The 18,857-nt window shown below is 37.7% G+C and overlaps 1 protein-coding gene across 1 annotated transcript in view; it reads right to left on the bottom strand.

Annotated features, from left to right (window-relative positions):
- BMAL2 (basic helix-loop-helix ARNT like 2) overlaps positions 1-18,857 on the bottom strand; it is a 40,532-nt gene that overhangs the window by 8,190 nt on the left and 13,485 nt on the right. The window contains exons 5-14 of the mRNA XM_084261176.1: positions 16,658-16,825; positions 14,405-14,474; positions 13,563-13,655; positions 8,981-9,098; positions 8,014-8,157; positions 6,094-6,334; positions 5,127-5,233; positions 4,410-4,560; positions 3,151-3,206; positions 2,278-2,386 (exon numbers count right to left, since the gene is read on the bottom strand). Of these exons, the coding sequence (XP_084117302.1) occupies positions 2,278-2,386; positions 3,151-3,206; positions 4,410-4,560; positions 5,127-5,233; positions 6,094-6,334; positions 8,014-8,157; positions 8,981-9,098; positions 13,563-13,655; positions 14,405-14,474; positions 16,658-16,825 (1,257 nt within the window). The remainder of the gene's footprint in view (positions 1-2,277; positions 2,387-3,150; positions 3,207-4,409; positions 4,561-5,126; positions 5,234-6,093; positions 6,335-8,013; positions 8,158-8,980; positions 9,099-13,562; positions 13,656-14,404; positions 14,475-16,657; positions 16,826-18,857) is intronic.

Consider the following 18,857-nt stretch of genomic DNA (forward strand, 5'->3'; position numbering starts at 1 on the left):
TTCTATTTCTTTTATTGAAGATGAATGATTCCCCATGCAATTTGACTGTTCTAATGGGACTTCACTGCTAGACAGCAATTCCAAAATATTGAAAATGGAGTAAGAAACATCTACTGCTTTCACTTTCCACTCTGGCTTTGGCTATGGCTTTTCTGCTTCAGAAAAGTTAAATATTGTCTTCTGATGAATAAACAACTGAGGATACAACCACACTGCAAAGAGATGGTACGCAATCCTGGAATTCAGCATGGATTTACAAAGGGGAAATCACACCTAACCAACCTGATAGCCTTCTACCAGAAGGTGACTAGCTTGGTGCATAAGGAGATAGCATTGGATGTTATTTACTTTGACTTCAGTGAAGCTTTTCACACTGTTTCCTGTAACATCCTCACAGACAAGCTGGTGAGTCAGACTATGAGTGAAACAGCAGAAGCTGACTGGTGCTGTAGCATGTTGATGTTTGTAAAGATTGGAGGGCACAAGACTGGAGTGCAGCGCTGCAGAACAAGGTCCAGGGAGTTTCGTTGATTGTAAACTCAATGGGAGCCGACAATGTGCCGTAGTGGCCAAGAGGGACGATGGTATCCTGGGGTGCACCACGCACAGCACAGCTAACTCGTCAAAAGCAGCAGCTGTTCCATTACACTCGGCGCTGGTGTGGCCTTACCTCAAGTACTTTGCAGTTCTGGGCTCCACAATTTAAGATAGATGTAAAAATATAAGAATTTGTCCACAGGAGGGAAAGCAAGATGGTGAAAGGACTAGAGGCCATGACTTAGGAAGAACAACTGAATATAGTGTTTGTCCAGCTTAGAGGAAAATGAGGGATGAGCTTGTTGCTGCCTACAACTTCCTTATGAAGGACAGCAGAGAAGCAAGTACTGATGTCTTCTCTGGTGTCCAGTTATAGGACACAGGGAATAGCTCAAAGCTGTATCAGGGGAAGATATTAGGAAAATGATCTTCACTGATAGGATAACCAAACACCGGAACAAGATTCCCAGGGAACTGGCCATGACCCCAGGCCTCTCAGTGTTCTAATGTTTGGACAATGCTCTTGGATTAATTTTTAGGTTGCCCCATGTAAAGTCAGAAGTCGGACTTGATGATCCTAATGGGTCCTTTTCAACTAAGGATATTCTACAATATGAAACTATTCCTTATACCTTTACCATTGTTGCCAAAACTGGAACATCACTTCTTGAAATAATTAACCTTACTAGTCTTTCAGGTGCAGTTATCAAAGTGCCAGTGGAAGGAACTACACAGGACCTTAGAATACACTGCTCTGCAGAAAAATATTAATTTTTTTTTTGGCATTCCTTTACCTGGAACTAGAAGATCTAAAGTTTGAGGACCAGCTTCAATATCCAAAACTAACACTTAGATAACTTGTCATGTGCTGATGAGATGAGAGCACCATTATCTTAAATATGACTAACAAAAGAGGTTGGGTCTTCTGATAAAACCTTAATTCCTGAAAGAATTGTCACTGAAAACAGACTTTTGTTGTGCATGTGCATCCCAAAGTCCTTGAATTAGTTGGCTCAGAGACTTAAACAAATGGCAATACAGTGCAAACTGACACAAAGTAATAACCTTCCCCTCCACAGACAAGTCAGGCACCACTGTGGGTGCACAATACAAAAATATGTCAGGATATCTTCCCATTAAAGTTTTGTTCCTTCCTTTCAAATTCCTTGGCTAAGCTGTGTACCTACTAAAACTAGTTTTGAAACGGTCAATCTTTAATTAACAATTTGAATCTTGTATGGATTCCCATTTGGAATGACACACTGAGGTTTTGTTTTAATCTGTGGCTTGGTACTGAGAAGGAATTGTGCTATCACTTTAGTCTCTGTTCAGGGACTAGACAGGCTATGAAAGTTCTCCACTGGGGACCATTTCAAGGGAAGCTTTCCTAGCAGAGAAGCACTATCAGAAATATAAATACAACTCACAGACCAGTGATATTCTATTCATGAATGGTTTATCTACCCATTTCAACACCATGTTAAGAAGCTGCATCATGGTGACACGTGTGAAGTCATAGTTAAATAATACTTTGTTAATCAACACCAGTGCCGTGTTCTGCCATACATGAGACTAATACTGGGTTAATAGTTTGTATCTCATAATGCCACTGCTCAAACTAAAAATATTTTATACACATAACACAATAAAAATGAAACTTGAACAGCCCCCACATAATCACATATAACTCTTCTCCATCATTACTAAGAAATCTGATGTATGATGTTAAGCACTTATTACCTTTGCAATTCTAGTATTTCGTTTGCAATTTCAGTTCCTATACTTCCAGCACCAAGAACTGTTCCAGAGGACATTCCAGGTACACTTACTAAAGATTGTTTTACAGCATCTGCAGTTAAAAAGACCCCACAAAAGAAAACCTTAAGTTTGAAGCAGTTTTATTACACAGCAAGGAGCAATCACCTCAAGGATTCGTTTTAAAGCAGTTCAGAAATTATTTAACACACTAACTCATGAGGGAGAGTCTTCTAAGTCTCATTTGAAATAAGATGAGTAATATATTTGTGACAACTGCTGATTTCCAGTAATGAGATTAGCTTTAATCATTACCACCTCCAGTCTCTCTCTCAGACAATTCAAAACACATGAGAAAAAAAAAAACATTTTGGACTTTTCACAAACTGAAAGAGGTTATTAAAAAGAACAATTTAAAAACAAAACCAAAAAGCCTTATAGCAAGATGACAAAGTAGCACATAGAAATCAGAACCTATGCATAGCAGAAAGATATTAACAGTACGTATACCAATTGCAGTATTACCCCATATTCTATAGGTAAACTCAGACAGTGCAATTGCATTTCTTCAGAAAACCAAGCAAAATACAAAGAGGGTCAGTGACAGAAGCATAATATCCTATCAAATTCCTAGCTAAAGCAGAAGCTGCTAGAAGGAAAAGATATGCTATCACAGTTAGGTGAATTATATGAATTAGGATCCTGTGAATAACTAGAAACTGTCAGAGTTAGCTTTAAAAAAATTATACTTCCTTGCACAACAACATAGAATAACAAAAATTCCCAGATTGATTAAGTCTAAATTGAAATGACTGATCAAGAGGTGAACCTATGGTAACTGTAAGACACAACACTTACCTTCTGCAGGTTGGGAACCGTGGGGCACCTGTTCTTCAGCTGACTCATTATGACCTCTAAGATTTAAATAAATTTAAAAAAACACCAAAGAAAAAAAAATCAGTAAGTTTATCAAAGGCAAAATCCAGCATAAATATGTTTCATCAGTAAGACTTTACATAGAGTAAAAACTAACATACTCAAACTAGTAGAAAAAAAAAAAAAAAGATACTCCTCACATGTTTCAACATTCAATCCTTTGTACTGTTGTTTCTGAAGCACTGGGTGACATACTAATTTCTACTTATTCTCCAAATAAAGAAGACAGACCAATATAGTTGTCTGTGTTTCATGACAAGAGAACAATTTTTGCTCCTAGGAGGGAGACCAGTTAACCAAAACCAACTGCTGTAGGACAGGTCAGTATCTACCTTCTGCCAGCAGCTGCTGTCTTCTCTCCTCCAGAGAGCTGCAGATGCCCAAATTCCAGGGCAGGCAAAAGTGGCCTTTGGCTGCTTGGCAGCATGGACTGTCTTAACTGCTCTTCTCTAACTTACTGAGAAAAAGATGTGGGCAAAATGGGTGGGTGATGTTGATGTAAAGACAGGAAGCACCAACAGAAGGGGTAAAAAGCCCTACTGACAATTTGGTTTAACGGAAATAAAGTCCCTTCTGTTCCCCCTCAAAAACTCAGTCATTGGCAAAGATCCTCAGTGGCACTGGAACAATCCAAATTATGTCTCTGCTGCAAGGCACAGAGAATGAATAAGAAGAACTAAACACACACATTTACTGTTTCACAGGTTTCTCCCTTGCAATGAATTTGGAGAGTATCTTTCTGTCCTGCATTGCATTACTACGATCTACTGACTACACCTCTTCATGTTCTGATGCACTGTAGGTAAGGTACTGCTTGAAATTAGGTCGTGACACGTATGGTCTTGTAAAGCTCAGAAGTAGCAGCACTAACTTCACATTTCCATTTACTCACGTCTACTTTCCTTAAAAGATCCTTCCTTCCTCCCTAACTTTAGTAAGAAACTTTTTCACTTGTTTTTTTTTTCCTACTGGAAAGAGCAGTTTTCTGAATTAAATCCATGATTTAAAGCCTGAAGTAGAATAACCATTAAACACAAAGTTCTTCCAGTTTATTCAACCTCTTTTTGTGCAGTGTTGATGTTTTCTAGACTTGTTCTGCTTCTTAAACAGGTTGCTTTCTGTTAATGCTAGCTGTTATTAAGACAAAAACAATACAGAAATTCAAATAATAAATTACTTACAATACCACTGTGTTGTTTGATACAATGTACTCCAGTTCTTTGGTCCATGGATTCATGAAACTAAACCACTGACTCTTCAAAGTAACAAAAGTCCCATCTTTTGCTCTAAATTTGTAGGAATTTGTAAATACTTTTTCTTTATTCTGCAACACTAGATTAGAAAGGAAAGTTGTAATCACCATATTTATACTTAGAAAGATAAAAGTTTTAAAAAAATAATCTGTTTTATAGCTTATAAAACCCAAATGGATTTGATGGCCAGAAATACAAATTAAATGCTAGAATATCTGACAGGACTGGTCTCGTGCTAAAATCAAACTACAGTTTCAGCAATCTTATTAACGTTAAATGAAAGCCCAAGTACTAAGTTTCTGCAAACCACTAGTAGGGCCACTTGTGACCTGCTGAATTCTCATAATCAGTGTCTTTAATTACATGATTAGGCACATATGCTCTCATTCTTATAAACAATGGAAGCAGGGTGTTGAAAGAAGCATTAACGTTATTCCCCTGCACCAAGACCCAAGACAACAAGAGTTTCTCTCTGCTTTTATTCCAAGCCTTATGCAGGCATGTCTTAATGCAGATGTCAAAAAGGACAATGTTAAGATTGTTTAATTTTATCAATTCTCAGCTTCTGATTTTTTGATTTGCCCTGTTTCCACACAGCAGTTACATGAAGTTATATATCGTCTGGGCGGGCCAGTTATTTTGTACCTTCTTTATGTTTTTCAGCTAGATGGTTGTGGTCATCTTGATGGCAGTACTCGTAACAAGAAGTTCCTAGAAGCTCTTGTGGCAGATACCCTAAAATTGCTGTTGCACTGTTAGAAATAAAAACATGAACTACAGCGGATTCAAACAATTGCAAAGCTGTTTTCTTCAGCATCAGATAGAGTGGGAAAATAAGATTTAAACAAAGAGATGATCATGTTCACGTTTGGGAAAGATCTAGCATTGATACAGCTCTAAACCAACAGGAAATATTATTCATTGTAAATTATCCATTTGGAATGAATGGCAATCCAAAGACAAAATAACAGCATTTAAACATGCAAACCACGTGCACATAGAAAATATTCCTGATCATTAGGTCTTCCTATTAGCCAATCAGGGTACTGGTCACACATAATGAGTCATTCAAAAAATTTAGTAGTTGAAGGAATAGGTTTGAACTGATACCTTTAGATGAAAGACAAGATGACTGAAAGCAATAAAAAGCTTCCAGTGACAACAGTGAAATTTGAAATGCAAAGCGGTAACACAATCTTCAGGACGTTCAGAAAATAAAAACTTTGCTTTCAGTTCTAATGAAATAAATTGGGTGTAACATACATGTTGCAAATAGTAAGATTTTAAGAAGTAATTTTTTTTTGTTAAATATTTTACTACTTAAGTCATATGCATAGCTATGAAGCTCTAAATTGAGTTTTTTCTTTATGAATAAGTGTATTGGTTCATTTTACAACATATTTTAATCTTGCTAGCTCATCTGTTCTATAGAAGTCTGATACTATGCTAACCAAGTCCCAAGTAATCATAGGTTCAGAATGAACAGCTCCCTGTGTACAGTACCTAGAAATTCTATCCTGCTTGAGAAGTCACAGTGTGGACAGAAAGAATTAGAAAGTTTAACTATTGGTGTCATTTTCATTTTCTCTTCATTAAAGAACAAAAGGCTTACCGCTGATCTACATAAACAAATTTTCCATCCATGGCAAATCGTGTAACAAATTCTGTTGCTTTGACTTTTATCTCTCCACTCTTTTGTGGAACAATATAAGGGTGTAACCTCCCAATTGCAACAAGACAGTTAAAGTTATTACTGTCCTTTTCTACATCATTTTCCTCTTCTACTCCCACCTCATTAGGAGGCCAATTCTTCATATACCCAGTACAGTGAATGGTACAGTATTTTCTGTGATCTAATAAAAAGAAATAAGAAGCAGTTAAGGTTCAAAAAGTAAAGTGAATTATGTTTTTTAATTCAATTCACCACGAGACCAGCAACTGTATTTTATACTTACCTACAACTATACAAACTTACAGATAATTTTACAGAGTATTTTAAAATAATTGTGTATGACTTCATTTTTGCTTACCTGGAGAGCATGCTTCTAACCCTATATAAGATTTAGGAAGAAAAGTTATAGGTGTTGGCAGTTCAAACACAGTCTCACAGAAAAAAAAGGAAATCAATAGTCTGGTAACCCACATATCGCTTTATATTTATATAGTTTCATAAGGATTGTAAATAAAAATAAACTAGAGAGGCACTCGGTATGTTCCAAATCAATTTACCTTTTGTGAACACAGTGATCTTCACATATGCCTACGGCAATCACTAAAAGAATCAGTCAAGAGAAACTCCCCCCCAAAACTAGCTTATTTTCTATTTATCTTAGGCTTCTGAGTTCCTCAATTTTCTGGGAACACAAATATTTAAGGAGTCTTAAATTACAGCACACACTGTCATTTATTGCTATGGCTGGTAGGTTGCTGCCTATATAACATGCCAACACCTCTACATGCATCAAAAGCAGAAAGATGACATAACATGTCACGAAGTAACTATCTTTCAAAAAACTGCACAAAATATCTTTCAAAAAAATTCTCAAATCTATATTGTGAACAAATTACGCTTTACATAGATTTGACTGTATTAACCCTATCAACTACAGAAAATACCTAACACTAAAGTGAAAAACTGAGTCATCCTACTGTGACTTCATCACGGTTTCTCAGATTGCCAAGGTGTCCTCCATCAGTGTTTCTTCAGAAAGCAGAACCGATACAAGTTACATTCTTATTTCATCAAGTTAGTTGGCACATCAAGGGAGCCTATTCACTTCTAATGACAGACCTACTTTAAAATTTACTATTGTATGGTGTGCCTCAACAATGGCAGGTTGCATTGGAAAACAAGAGTAGGATGATTTTTTTCAGGGTCAAACAATTTCACCACACCTCTGCAAAAACCAGAACTAAGGTACTAAATAAAAGCTGGACGTTACATTTAAAAAAAAGATCAATTCTCTAAGAACTTGAAGAGTATACTGCTGTACAGACATACCAAAATGTGAGCCAAATTAAAATTACAGGGAAAAGGAATGGAATTGCACTGATAAAAATAACTTTACTATTAGAAGCTTAAAAAAAGGAAAATTCATACTTTTAAAGTACACTCAACACAAAGTAAATTAGAAAAAAGTTAGTTTACTTGCTTTCTTTTTCTCTTCAAAACGGGATTTTGCAGTCCTTATTCACAATTAACTTGAATATATAGGTTTAGTTTCATTCTTCTGATCTGCTCCAGTGCTTAAAAAAATTTCCCTGACACTTCTAAAATTTGACTACAACAGACAATGCACTCCTAAACAGCCACTGTAACTCAGGTTCCTCCCTCTTTTCCAGTAGAAAATAGGGAGGAGAAAGAGCACAGAAACGCTGATTTTCAAAATGTATCTCCAGTACACATTGATGCTTCTCTACAGCTATTTTACACAGTTGTTGATACCTAAAAGGGTCGCACTAATGACTCAGAACATAAATATGCCAAGTTTCAAGACAGAAAGGCCCCACTTCATCAACACTGTTTGAATACCTTTCTTCTTTGGGTTGGGCAAGCACTCCTTTTCTTCTTTAACTGTGGTCCTACTACATTTTATCCGACAGAAGAAGGAACGTCGAGCACCAGAATTCAGTCGAGCTGGTCCAGCTTGAAAATCTGTGTGTACTTGCAAGCCAGCTTACAAAAATATAGTACAGTAGTTTATAAAAACCCAAAATCCAACAATAAAATGTCAAAATACAAGGCCTTTTCTTGATTTTAGCTTCCAGTACATTCTCCTTACTCTTTTAGTTGCCTAAATTTTGTCCTTACAATTAAAAATGAAAAAAAGTCTAAGTTAAATAGGGCAAAGAAAACGCAACTGTCACAGAGATTCCAAAACTAAAAAGAACTACCAAACTATTTTTAAAACCTTCTTGATATTTTGAATCTATTTTAATAAGTATGCTTTATAAACTTTCAACTGCTATTTGGTACATGGAAGAACTGCCAAGCTGCTTATAAAAGCCAGCAATAAAATAATGATTAGCTGCACAGTAAATATTGTTTTCCATATTAGAAATAACTGTAAACAAAATAAGATTTGGTTAAATTAGGATTGACACTTAGCATTTTCAGAGAAGACAGTGATTCTTGATATTGAAGTATTTTATCCCATGTTCGACTACATCAGGTCTTTTGTATTGACAAGACCTATCAAATACAAGAAAAAAAAGTAGTATGTCTGGTAGGAAGAATGTCAGACCACATCTTGATAAATGTTTAACAATGCAAATTTCAGTCATTCTTATAATCTAAAATCAATTCTTTTCTGGCCTAGCTTTTAAACTGTAAGTGCACTCTCAGCTGCAGATGAACATTCCACTAAGTTTGATTCATAGAAATTCTACCTCAAGTTTGTACATCCATGCACATACGAACACACAAATACGCCCTGCACAGTGGCTAAATTTATTAAATTCTCGCTCAAAAAATCCAAGCACATTCAAGTATGACTTACTTTTCCCATCCACGAGCTTCTCCCTAGGAGAGATATCTGAAGAAGACAGTTGCTCCTTAACTTTTGCAACATCTTTCGGATGCAAGTAATCAAACAAACTTTGTCCAATTAAACTGGCCTGTTAAAATCAAAAACGAAACATGACCAAAAGATCTAAAACCCACATCATTTTAGAACAGGACCCATACATATTACTTCTCAGAAAAACAACTTCCTACACCATTATAAAGGCAAATACCACAGGTACTCTAAACATCAGTATTTTGATCCACATGTACTTTGCCAGTTTAATATTATTTTTTGTAAGAACAGGGGAGTAAAGCCATAATTTGTTCTTCTCTTTTGCAAAATAGCAGATTCAGTTGGATATTAGAACACAGTCCTGTAAACTCAAATGTTCTATTTGTGTGCATTATATGATTGCTGATCCTAGCCAAAGGTTAATCACAAAGTAGCTTCACTCACAGTTTATTACAAGGAGGAACGTAAGGAAATAGGAAGAAATATTCACACTACCTAATGGCTGAGCTCTAATTTGGTTGGACAAAGTGGCACCACTGAGCTAAGAGCTGCCTGGAAGCAGGTAGCAACTCACTTCAGCACCCCGTAGTAAGGATATTCACAGGAATCTCTCTAGCTGGAATCCATTCAACCTGAGGACTCCACTGATCCAACAGAACTGGTCTGCTGTACTCCTGTAGGCAGCACTACTTTCTTTTGACACAGGAAGCAATTCTCATACAACTGGGCTAGTTTGGTGTTGTGTTTTTTCTTGATTGCTTACCTTTACCACAGCAGGTCAAATCAACAGAAAGAGAGGAACTGTCTTGAAAAGGAGTATTCTAGACTCAACTCATTTTGGACTCAACACCACTTGCTATATGACCACTGCATACATAAAGGGGAGCTCTTTTCCAATAAGCCAGAGTTAAAAATTAGTTTAATTAGTTTTAATTAGTTGTTTGTTTTTTTTTTTTTTTATGGGGGACTTCAACTATCCAGATATTTGCTGGGCAAGCAACACGGCCAGTCGTATGCAATCCAGACAATCTCTGCAGTACGTTGAAGACTATTTCCTGCTGCAGATGGTGCAGGAGCCTACACGGGGAGGGCGGGTGCTGGACCTTGTTTTCACTAACAAGGACGGGCTCGTTAGGGAAGCGAAGGTCGGGGGCAGCTTAGGACAAAGCGACCATGAAATAGTTGAGTTCAAGATCCTGGGTGGAAGAAGCAAACCCACAAGTAGGATAGTTACCCTGAATTTTGGAAGAGCTAACTTTGATCTCCTCCGCTACTTAATAGGGGCTATCCCGTGGGCTACGCGGTTTGAAGGAATGGGAGCCTGTGAGAGCTGGCTGTTATTCAAACAGTGCTTCTTCCAAGCACAGGAACGATGCATCCCTTTGAGCAAGAAATCGGGAAAGAGAGGCAGAAGACCTGCATGGATGAACAGGGAGCTATTGGGTAAACTCAAAGAGAAGCAGAAGATCTACGAATTGTGGAAAAAGGGTCTGAGCACCTGGGGAGAATACAGGAATGTGGTCAGGGCCTGTAGGGATGCAACTAGGAAGGCTAAAGCCCTCTTGGAAATGAAGCTGGCAAGGGACATAAGGATAATAAAAAGGGTTTTTTTAGATACGTGAATAGTAAGAGGATGACCAGGGATAATGTAGGACCCTTGCTGAATGAGGAGGGTGTCCTGGTAACGGGGGATGCTGAGAAGGCGGAGATACTGAATGCCACCTTTGCTTCGGTCTTCACTTCAAAGGCCTCCCGGGACCCACAGACACTGGATGAAAGTAGGAGTGTTTGGGAAACGAAGAGCTTCCCTCTAGTTGAGGTAGGGGAGGTCCAGGAGTGGCTCAAAGGGATTAATGCACACAAATCCATGGGCCCAGATGGGTTACATCCACGTGTGCTGAGGGAGCTGGCGGAGGTGATTGCTGAGCCGCTCTCTATCATCTTCAACAGGTCTTGGAGGACAGGAGAAGTGCTTGAAGACTGGAGGATAGCCAATGTCACTCCAGTCTTTAAAAAGGGCAAAAAGGAGGAACCTAGTAACTATAGGCCTCACCTCTGTCCCCGGAAAGGTAATGGAACAGCTTGTTCTGAACGCCATCTCCAAGCAATTGGAAGGGAAGGTCATGAGGAGTAGTCAGCATGGATTCATCAAGGGGAAATCTTGCTCGACCAATCTCATAGCCTTCTATGATCTCATGACAGGCTGGGTAGATGGAGGGAGAGCAGTGCATGTCATCTACCTTGACTTCAGCAAGGCCTTTGATACTGTCTCCCATGACATCCTGATAGCAAAGCTGAGAAAGCATGGGATAGATGAGTGGACAGTGAGGTAGGTTGAGAATTGGCTGTCAGACCGAGCCCAGGGGGTTGTGATTCGTGGAGCAGAATCTGACTGGAGGCCTGTTACTAGCGGTGTTCCCCAGGGCTCGGTGTTGGGTCCAGTCCTGTTTAATATCTTCATTGACGACCTTGGTGAGGGAATGGCATCCACCCTCAGCAAGTGCTGATGATACAAAGCTGGGAGGAGTGGCTGGCACACAGGAACACTGTGCTGCCATCCAGCGAGACCTGGACAGGCTGGAGAGCTGGGCAGGGAGAAACCAGATGAAGTTCAACAAAAGCAAGTGTAGAGTCTTTCACCTGGGAAGGAACAACCGTTTGTATCAGTACAGGCTGGGGCATGACCTGCTGGAGAAGAGCTCAGTGGAGAAGGACCTGGGGGTCCTGGTTGATGACAGGTTGACCATGAGCCAGCAGTGTGCTCTGGTGTCTAAGAGAGCCAATGGGATCCTGGGGTGCATCCGGAGGAGTGTAGCCAGCAGGTCAAAGGAGGTGATCCTCCCCCTCTACTCTGCCCTGGTCAGGCCCCACCTGGAGTATTGTGTCCAGTTCTGGGCTCCCTGGTATAAAAAGGACCGAGATCTCCTGGAGAGAGTCCAGAGAAGGGCTACGAAGATGATTAAGGGCCTGGAGCATCTCCCCTATGAGGAAACGCTGAGTAAGTTGGGACTGTTCAGCCTTGAGAAGAGAAGACTATGGGCGGACCTAATTAAAGTTTATAATTATCTGAAGCAGGGGCTGCAGGGGGAATCAGCCAGCCCCTTTTCAGTGGTCTGTGGGGACAGGACAAGGGGCAATGGCTGCAAGTTGGAGCACAGGAAGTTCCGCACCAACATGTGGAAAAACTTTTTCACAGAGAGGGTGACAGAGCCCTGGGACAGGCTGCCCAGGGGGGTGGTGGAGTCTCCTTCTCTGGAGATATTCAAGACCCGTCTGGACACCTATCTGAGTAACCTGTCCTAGGGAGCTGCTTTGGCAGGGGGGTTGGACCCGATGATCTCTGGAGGTCCCTTCCAACCCCTACAATTCTATGATTCTATGATTAATGACATGCTTCTAAGAGAGCAGGATTAACATACAGCCTTTTTTATTTGCTCTGTTCTCATCTACCGCCAACACAAAGGGAGAACACTGAGCACCACTGAGAAAGTAAATAGCAGCCTTGTCAAAATATGCAGATGTAAGAGATCAGGCTGCAGGATGAGATTCCTAACCTAGCATGATTCCCAAGTAAAATAATAAATGAATGGGTAAAGTCAGTCATGTTCTCTGAATTTCTTTGGCTGCAACAGTGAAAACCTTACAGGTCTGGAAGTAGGTATGGCATGTAAGAGACTCAAAAAGGTCATTTAGTAAATTTGTTGTAGAAGTTTTTTTGATTTTTTTAAAAATTAAAATCTACTTTATCTTTGTTTCCATATGAGGATTAATTTAATTTTAATTTAAAAAGATATAGTTTGTTTTATAGAATTTATTAAAAAAGAAGTCCAGATTGGTTGCCCTTCCTTTAATGAAGAAAATGAACATAGCACAAATGGTTTCAAAGTTATAGAAGTAGACAGATGGAAGCAATAACTGGTTTAGCCTCTGTTTTTAGAACAGAAGTCATAGATACATGAGCAAGTTATCATGCCTCGATTATTTGTTGTAGTTGTCCATGTTAACTGTCAGCTAATGGAAGGTGCTTATATTTTTGCTATTTCTTTTATTCTACAGGTTAAGCTAACTCACACTATCTCAGGTTCCTTCAGGTTAGTAGTGTGTACGTAGACAGCTATTGTGGATGAGGTGTTACATAGTGTATCTGAGCATAAAGACCTTACCAAGGAAAGCTCAATCTGAACTATCATTTTTTCCTTGGCCTAAAAAACATCCCCAAAAATGACTTCACCATTTAAAACAAAATCTGGAGATAGAAATTAGGACATCTTCAAATTATCTCTTCCTCTCAGAGTAGCAGTTTTCTTAAGGATGATGAGCTGAAATCTGGTGCTGTCACACTCAGGTCAGGAACACTGTCTGTACTTGCAAATATTTTGTTCCAGGATACTCAGCCTTACTCCGAAGGAGGTGGAATCAAAGAAACTTCAAGAAATGATAAATGATAAATTCAAGAAATGATAAATGAGGACTTTTTGGTAGTAATATATAATAAAGTGTAAAAGTTGAAAGTTTTCTAAGAAAACACAAGAAGCAAACCAAGAAACTCAATTATAAGCACCTGATCGTAGTTAAGTATTTTGCAGACTGACTCTGAGACAAACAGAATTTTTCCTCTGTTGCATCCAACCACAAACAGGAATCCGTCTGCAGCCTGAAAACAAAGATACTGTGATTAAAATATACAACGAATAGATGGCTACACAGAAGGGAACTTAGAAACCCATTTTTAAAAATTAAATTAGTTATAAATCACATCAAAAAACAATTAAGATTGCAAAGGCTGAATCAGACCTTCAAATGCAGACAGCTAAAATTTTCAAAACACAGCCCTGGGCCAAGAAGCAGCCAGCTGCAAAACAGTGTAACTTGGGAGTCATCTTACAGATCTGTTAAGAAAGTCTGTTACTGCAGCAAAGAAAAAAGAAAATAGTTGCAAATGAGAAAGGGTAAAGGGGTGTGTACATGGTGAAGTGTGAAAACAAGAAGGAAGATTTTATTTCAGGTATTATTTCTGCATCTTTTTCAAAGTATGTCTTAAAAATTAAAAAAAAAAAAAAGGCGAGCAAACAACTGCAATTACATATATGTGTAATTAAAAGCATTCTCTAAACTTGCATGCAGTCTTCAAATGTCAACACAAACATTTTCAGGTACTAAATATGCATACTTATTATCCCTTCAAAGACTGCTGTCTGCCATGCCCTTGAATCATTTTCTGTACCCTCTCATAAAGGAAAAGCCTGTATAGCCTACAGATTTTATAAACCTGTACTCATCAAATACATCAAAGTGCCTGCTTGAAGAAAAAGATGGGAAAATAAAACCAGCTAAAAACTCAAGTTAATGGCAAGCTTTAGCTGGAGTTAAACATCGTTTAACTGAGAGTTTTTTTCCACTCACCCTGAGGATTAACTGTCGGAGCTCATCATCCTTTAAAAAGGAAGGTTTATAGCGGACTTCTGAATAGGAGCTAGCAGAACCTTGGAAAACAGATTATTTGTAGACAGTGTTAAAAGTTACATTTTAAGTTTACTCTTAACAGAGTTGTAACTTCCTTTGTCTTTTATAAGTTCTCCTTGCAACTATAACAGCTGATTAAAAAAAAAAAGTTTTAAAACTCTAAAAATATTTTTTAGATCTCATAAACATACGCTGGTAATGAATATGGGCACACAACCAGGTTTTTCTTGCCCTTTACTTAGCATAAAGCAAGGAAGCTTCTGTTCAGATATATTTAATTTACTGCTAAAGAAATGATATTGTAAGAACTGAATTTTCCAGAAACATTTCTTAAGACATATTTCAGAATCCTTAACTTTTCCTGAATCCAAGTAATTCCAATGTTGTCTGTTGCCTTTGGCATAAATAACACTTCATTAATACTATATATATCCAACAATAAAAAAAACCCTACTCTATTGTAGTTAAATTGAATGCCTTAATTTGAATGAGACAAATATAACTGTATTTACGATTTTAGCACCTGTGGCAAGTATTCTAAAATAATTTTTAGCCTTTACAAGCATCCTCACAACCTTTTCTAAATATTTGAGATAAATAGCAGTTGAATATTCCACCATATTTTAGCATTCGCTATAATACCACATAATCTGGTCTTTTAAAGCATGTTTTGAAGATAAATAACTGTGAGATGTAAGAGTCTTTTTTATATGCTAGTGTCACAGTACAATTAATAGAGCTGAAGACTTATTGTAGATGCTTGCTTAAACTGCAGTGCAATTACTGTCCTGCTCATGTGTCATGTTACTTGTTTATGCAAAATTCTCAAGCTGCTCAGGCTAATTGGCCTCTAGAAAACCCTTCCAACCAAAATTAATCTGTGATTATGTTAGTGTCAAATTAGTAGCATAATTTACTTTGCATACTCCTTTGACTAATAGAGTTCTTACAAGATAGGTTTATTCACAACCATTTTTTTGCAATGCTTTGTAAGCATTGCAAAGGATTCTTTGATCCTTGCATACAGTTGGCCAAATTATTATTTTGAAACAGTAGAGCCAATCTCATGTGCTGCTGATAGCCCATGTGATGTGCAACTTGTATTTAGATATAATCTTTTTAGGGGAAAAAACAACATCCCAAATCCTAGCAACAGGAAAAGAAGGAAGACTATATCCTGGTTTGATCCCAACACTAAACCATTCTCTGAGCTAGCTAACTTTGGTAGCTGAACAAGGATATAATTTTGATAACTCTTTCTTGCTACACTCTAACATTTTAGCATTTAAGACTTCAATGAAATAAGTCATTCTGTTAAAATATATTTGGTATTGCAACATCCCTCTTGACTACTGTTCTTACAGGCAAAAAAAAAAAGAGTTTGAAAAATGATCACATCCATTTCTTATGTTTTATGCAACTGGTTTTGGTATTATGAAGTTACACTGTAAAAGACTTAACCTTTCACTGAAGGAAGTTCCCTGTGCTCCCTACCACTGCAACTCCTTATATCAATTTCTTTAGGTAAGCATTAGCTTCTCCCATTGTTGAGAAGACTTTTTTAATCTCAAACTGGACAAACAACTCATTGGAAGCAGTGGATATTTTATAAGTGACTTGGCTTCCCTAAAATGTAGATGTTTTTTGTTGGATTTTTTTTAATGGTCTTTTTCTGTGATGTAAATTTTGAAGTTAACAAACATGAAATTCCAATACAGAGACAAAGGGTTGTTATTCCTGCATTTGTGATTGCATCAAACAGGAGTATGAAGACCATTTGCTTCTCTAGTAGCAGTATAACTGTTGGCATCAGTACGGCACCACAGGTATCATTGTTACAGAAAGCATGATGGAAAGTGGAGACATCACAGAGCACACATTTAATTTTGGGGTTGGAAAATTATGATAGACAGACTTGCCTGATCCTGGTAATTTTTAAAAAGAATCAAGGAGTGACTCAGTTGCAAGGCATCCCTTACTGAGAGAAAATAGCAGACACTAAAGTGTGACTTTTCTTTTACATTAAGCAAAAAGAAGAACATTCTGGAATCTACAAACATGTAAATTTAAATGAAGAACAGACTCAGAACTGAATTCAGCAAGGAAACAGGAAACAAATGACCTTTGATTTATTTAACAGCCAAGGAAGATATGCAGTAGAACTCTTAACAAGGGCTTTCAGAATTAGTTTACTAAAACCCACCTTTTAAAGATTTTAAGTGTTGCACAGCCATCCGTAACACTGTAAGCTTGTCTAGCTTTCGTGGCATGGGATTGCACTGAGGTATCATAGCAGACAATTCCTCTATCAAATTATTCATTTTGTCTCTTCTTCGTTTCTCTGTTTGACTGTGAGCCTCTCTAAGAAGAAAAGTTATTTTAAGAAAGATGTGGAACATATAATTTTCCCCATAATATTAATCAATTCCATTTTGGGAGTGGAACATATCCCAACAAGTATTACTGCACTTGAACAAAGCAGAAATAGTCACAATAATTACGTGAAATATTGAAGGGAAAAATATTTCAAGCAACAACTTGACTATATATGGCAGGAAAAAGAGACTATGAAGACTTATAAAAGCTAAATTCTTCTTGTGCCCCTTGATATCCAATTGAATATCCTGACACTTTACTGTATACTAGAAAACTTTTGATGTCATTAGTAATCAGAGAGAGACATTTCTGCTTCCTGGCCCCATCTCTACCTGGCCTGTGTAAACTAAAATGGGGTATTCATTCTGCTACCTTTTTTGAGGGGTGCTGGTTTTTGGGAATTTTTGGTGTGGGGTTTGTTTTGTTTATTTGTTTGTTGGTTTGGGGTTTTTTTTAAAGAATGCTCTCAGCACTTGCTAAATCACTTCTGAACTCTGTTTTATGCAAACTCACAACAATCTGAGATGAGGAACATTTTCCTGGTACCTCATTACTTTAAAAATTACTAAGATCGGAGACAGACACAAGCATTTACTCTGTTTTGGCTTTGCATAGCACGGCAGAAGCAACAGGCAATCCATTTATATGTGCTTATAAGAGATGTAGTAGAAACTGAAAGAAAAATCTGTGCCTCATGTAATTTCACAAGCTGTATTTCAGAGACCTTTCCCCTTTGTTCACCTGATAAGGTGGCAGAAAGGGTTTCAGCCTCTGTGCATACCTTGTGTACTACATTTCATCTCTTGGTAAGCCTCTGTCCAAGAGCTCAACCACATAAAGGGAGCTTCTCTTCTTGGATAGTTTTCATCAGAAAACCCCTTTTAAGGCACATGAGAGCGCATATCACAAGCATATCTCGGGTTACTTTTTCCTTAATTCTTTCCAATCCTTTCTGCCCCAGAAGACAATCTAGCCACTCAATTAAAATGAAGATAATTTTCTTTTTTTTTTTTTTTTTCACTTGAGACCAGACACAGTTGATGAAACTGAAGAGCAAGTTTTGGTTAACTGATCTCCCAAACTCTTCCTCTTAAGCATACTGTAACAAAAGGTATTAAAGGCAATAAAGTTAACTACACCTAGCCTGTCGAGAAAGAACAAAGTACAATTTTAAAGACCTAGTCCTCTAGCATTTTTATTGTTTTACCCAAAAGTAAATACCTTCTCCATACAACTAGTTCTGAGTTGTTCACCCAAGCAAATTCTCTTTAAAGCCTTTTTTTAAAATTTAATTTTATCAGTTATTCTCAGCTCTAGAGGTTCACCCAACTTTTCCTTCATGTCACGTAGGAACAGTCAAACAATATATTGTGTATGCTCCTTGAGCTGTGAACCTCAGGAAGACATTTGGGGAAACATTTGGGGGAAGAGAACAATCTTCCCTATCTTTAAGAGTCAATGTTAGTTGCAGAAACCTGAACAAGGTGATGACCGGATGATTCAAAAAGTCTTCTGTTATATTCCCCAATTATGAAGGGGGAGTGGGGATGTGTGTGTGGAAATCAAGCTGCCAAATAAGCTTGAAGGGAAAAAAGAAAAAGAGAACACTGGAGAGAGATAACTGTTTAAGGAAACGCTCAAAAAGAGTCTTGTAAATAATTTTTCCTCCAACTACTGAAGCAGAATTTAAGGAAAACATTAACAATACAACATAAAAGTTATTCAAGCAATGGAAAAAACAGAATTGTGTATAGCAGTCTGGGATGCTCAATAAAGAAAAAAAATTTTGCAGTTAAAAAACCCTCTAAATATATTTTGGAACACTTTCACGTCCTCAATGTTATTTAAATTAGAGGAACACTTCATAGTTAATAGTTACCATACTATATAAATAATGTTTTTGACAGCAGAGCGGGTTATGTATTTCTGCTTTGACATCTCAGCTTGCATGACAAATGAGACACTTCCATTTTTAAAAGATACTTTATAAAACTGCACAAGTTTTACTATGTGGCTT

Source organism: Gallinula chloropus, assembly GCF_964237585.1.
Source record: "Gallinula chloropus genome assembly, chromosome: 1".
Lineage (NCBI taxonomy): Eukaryota > Metazoa > Chordata > Aves > Gruiformes > Rallidae > Gallinula > Gallinula chloropus.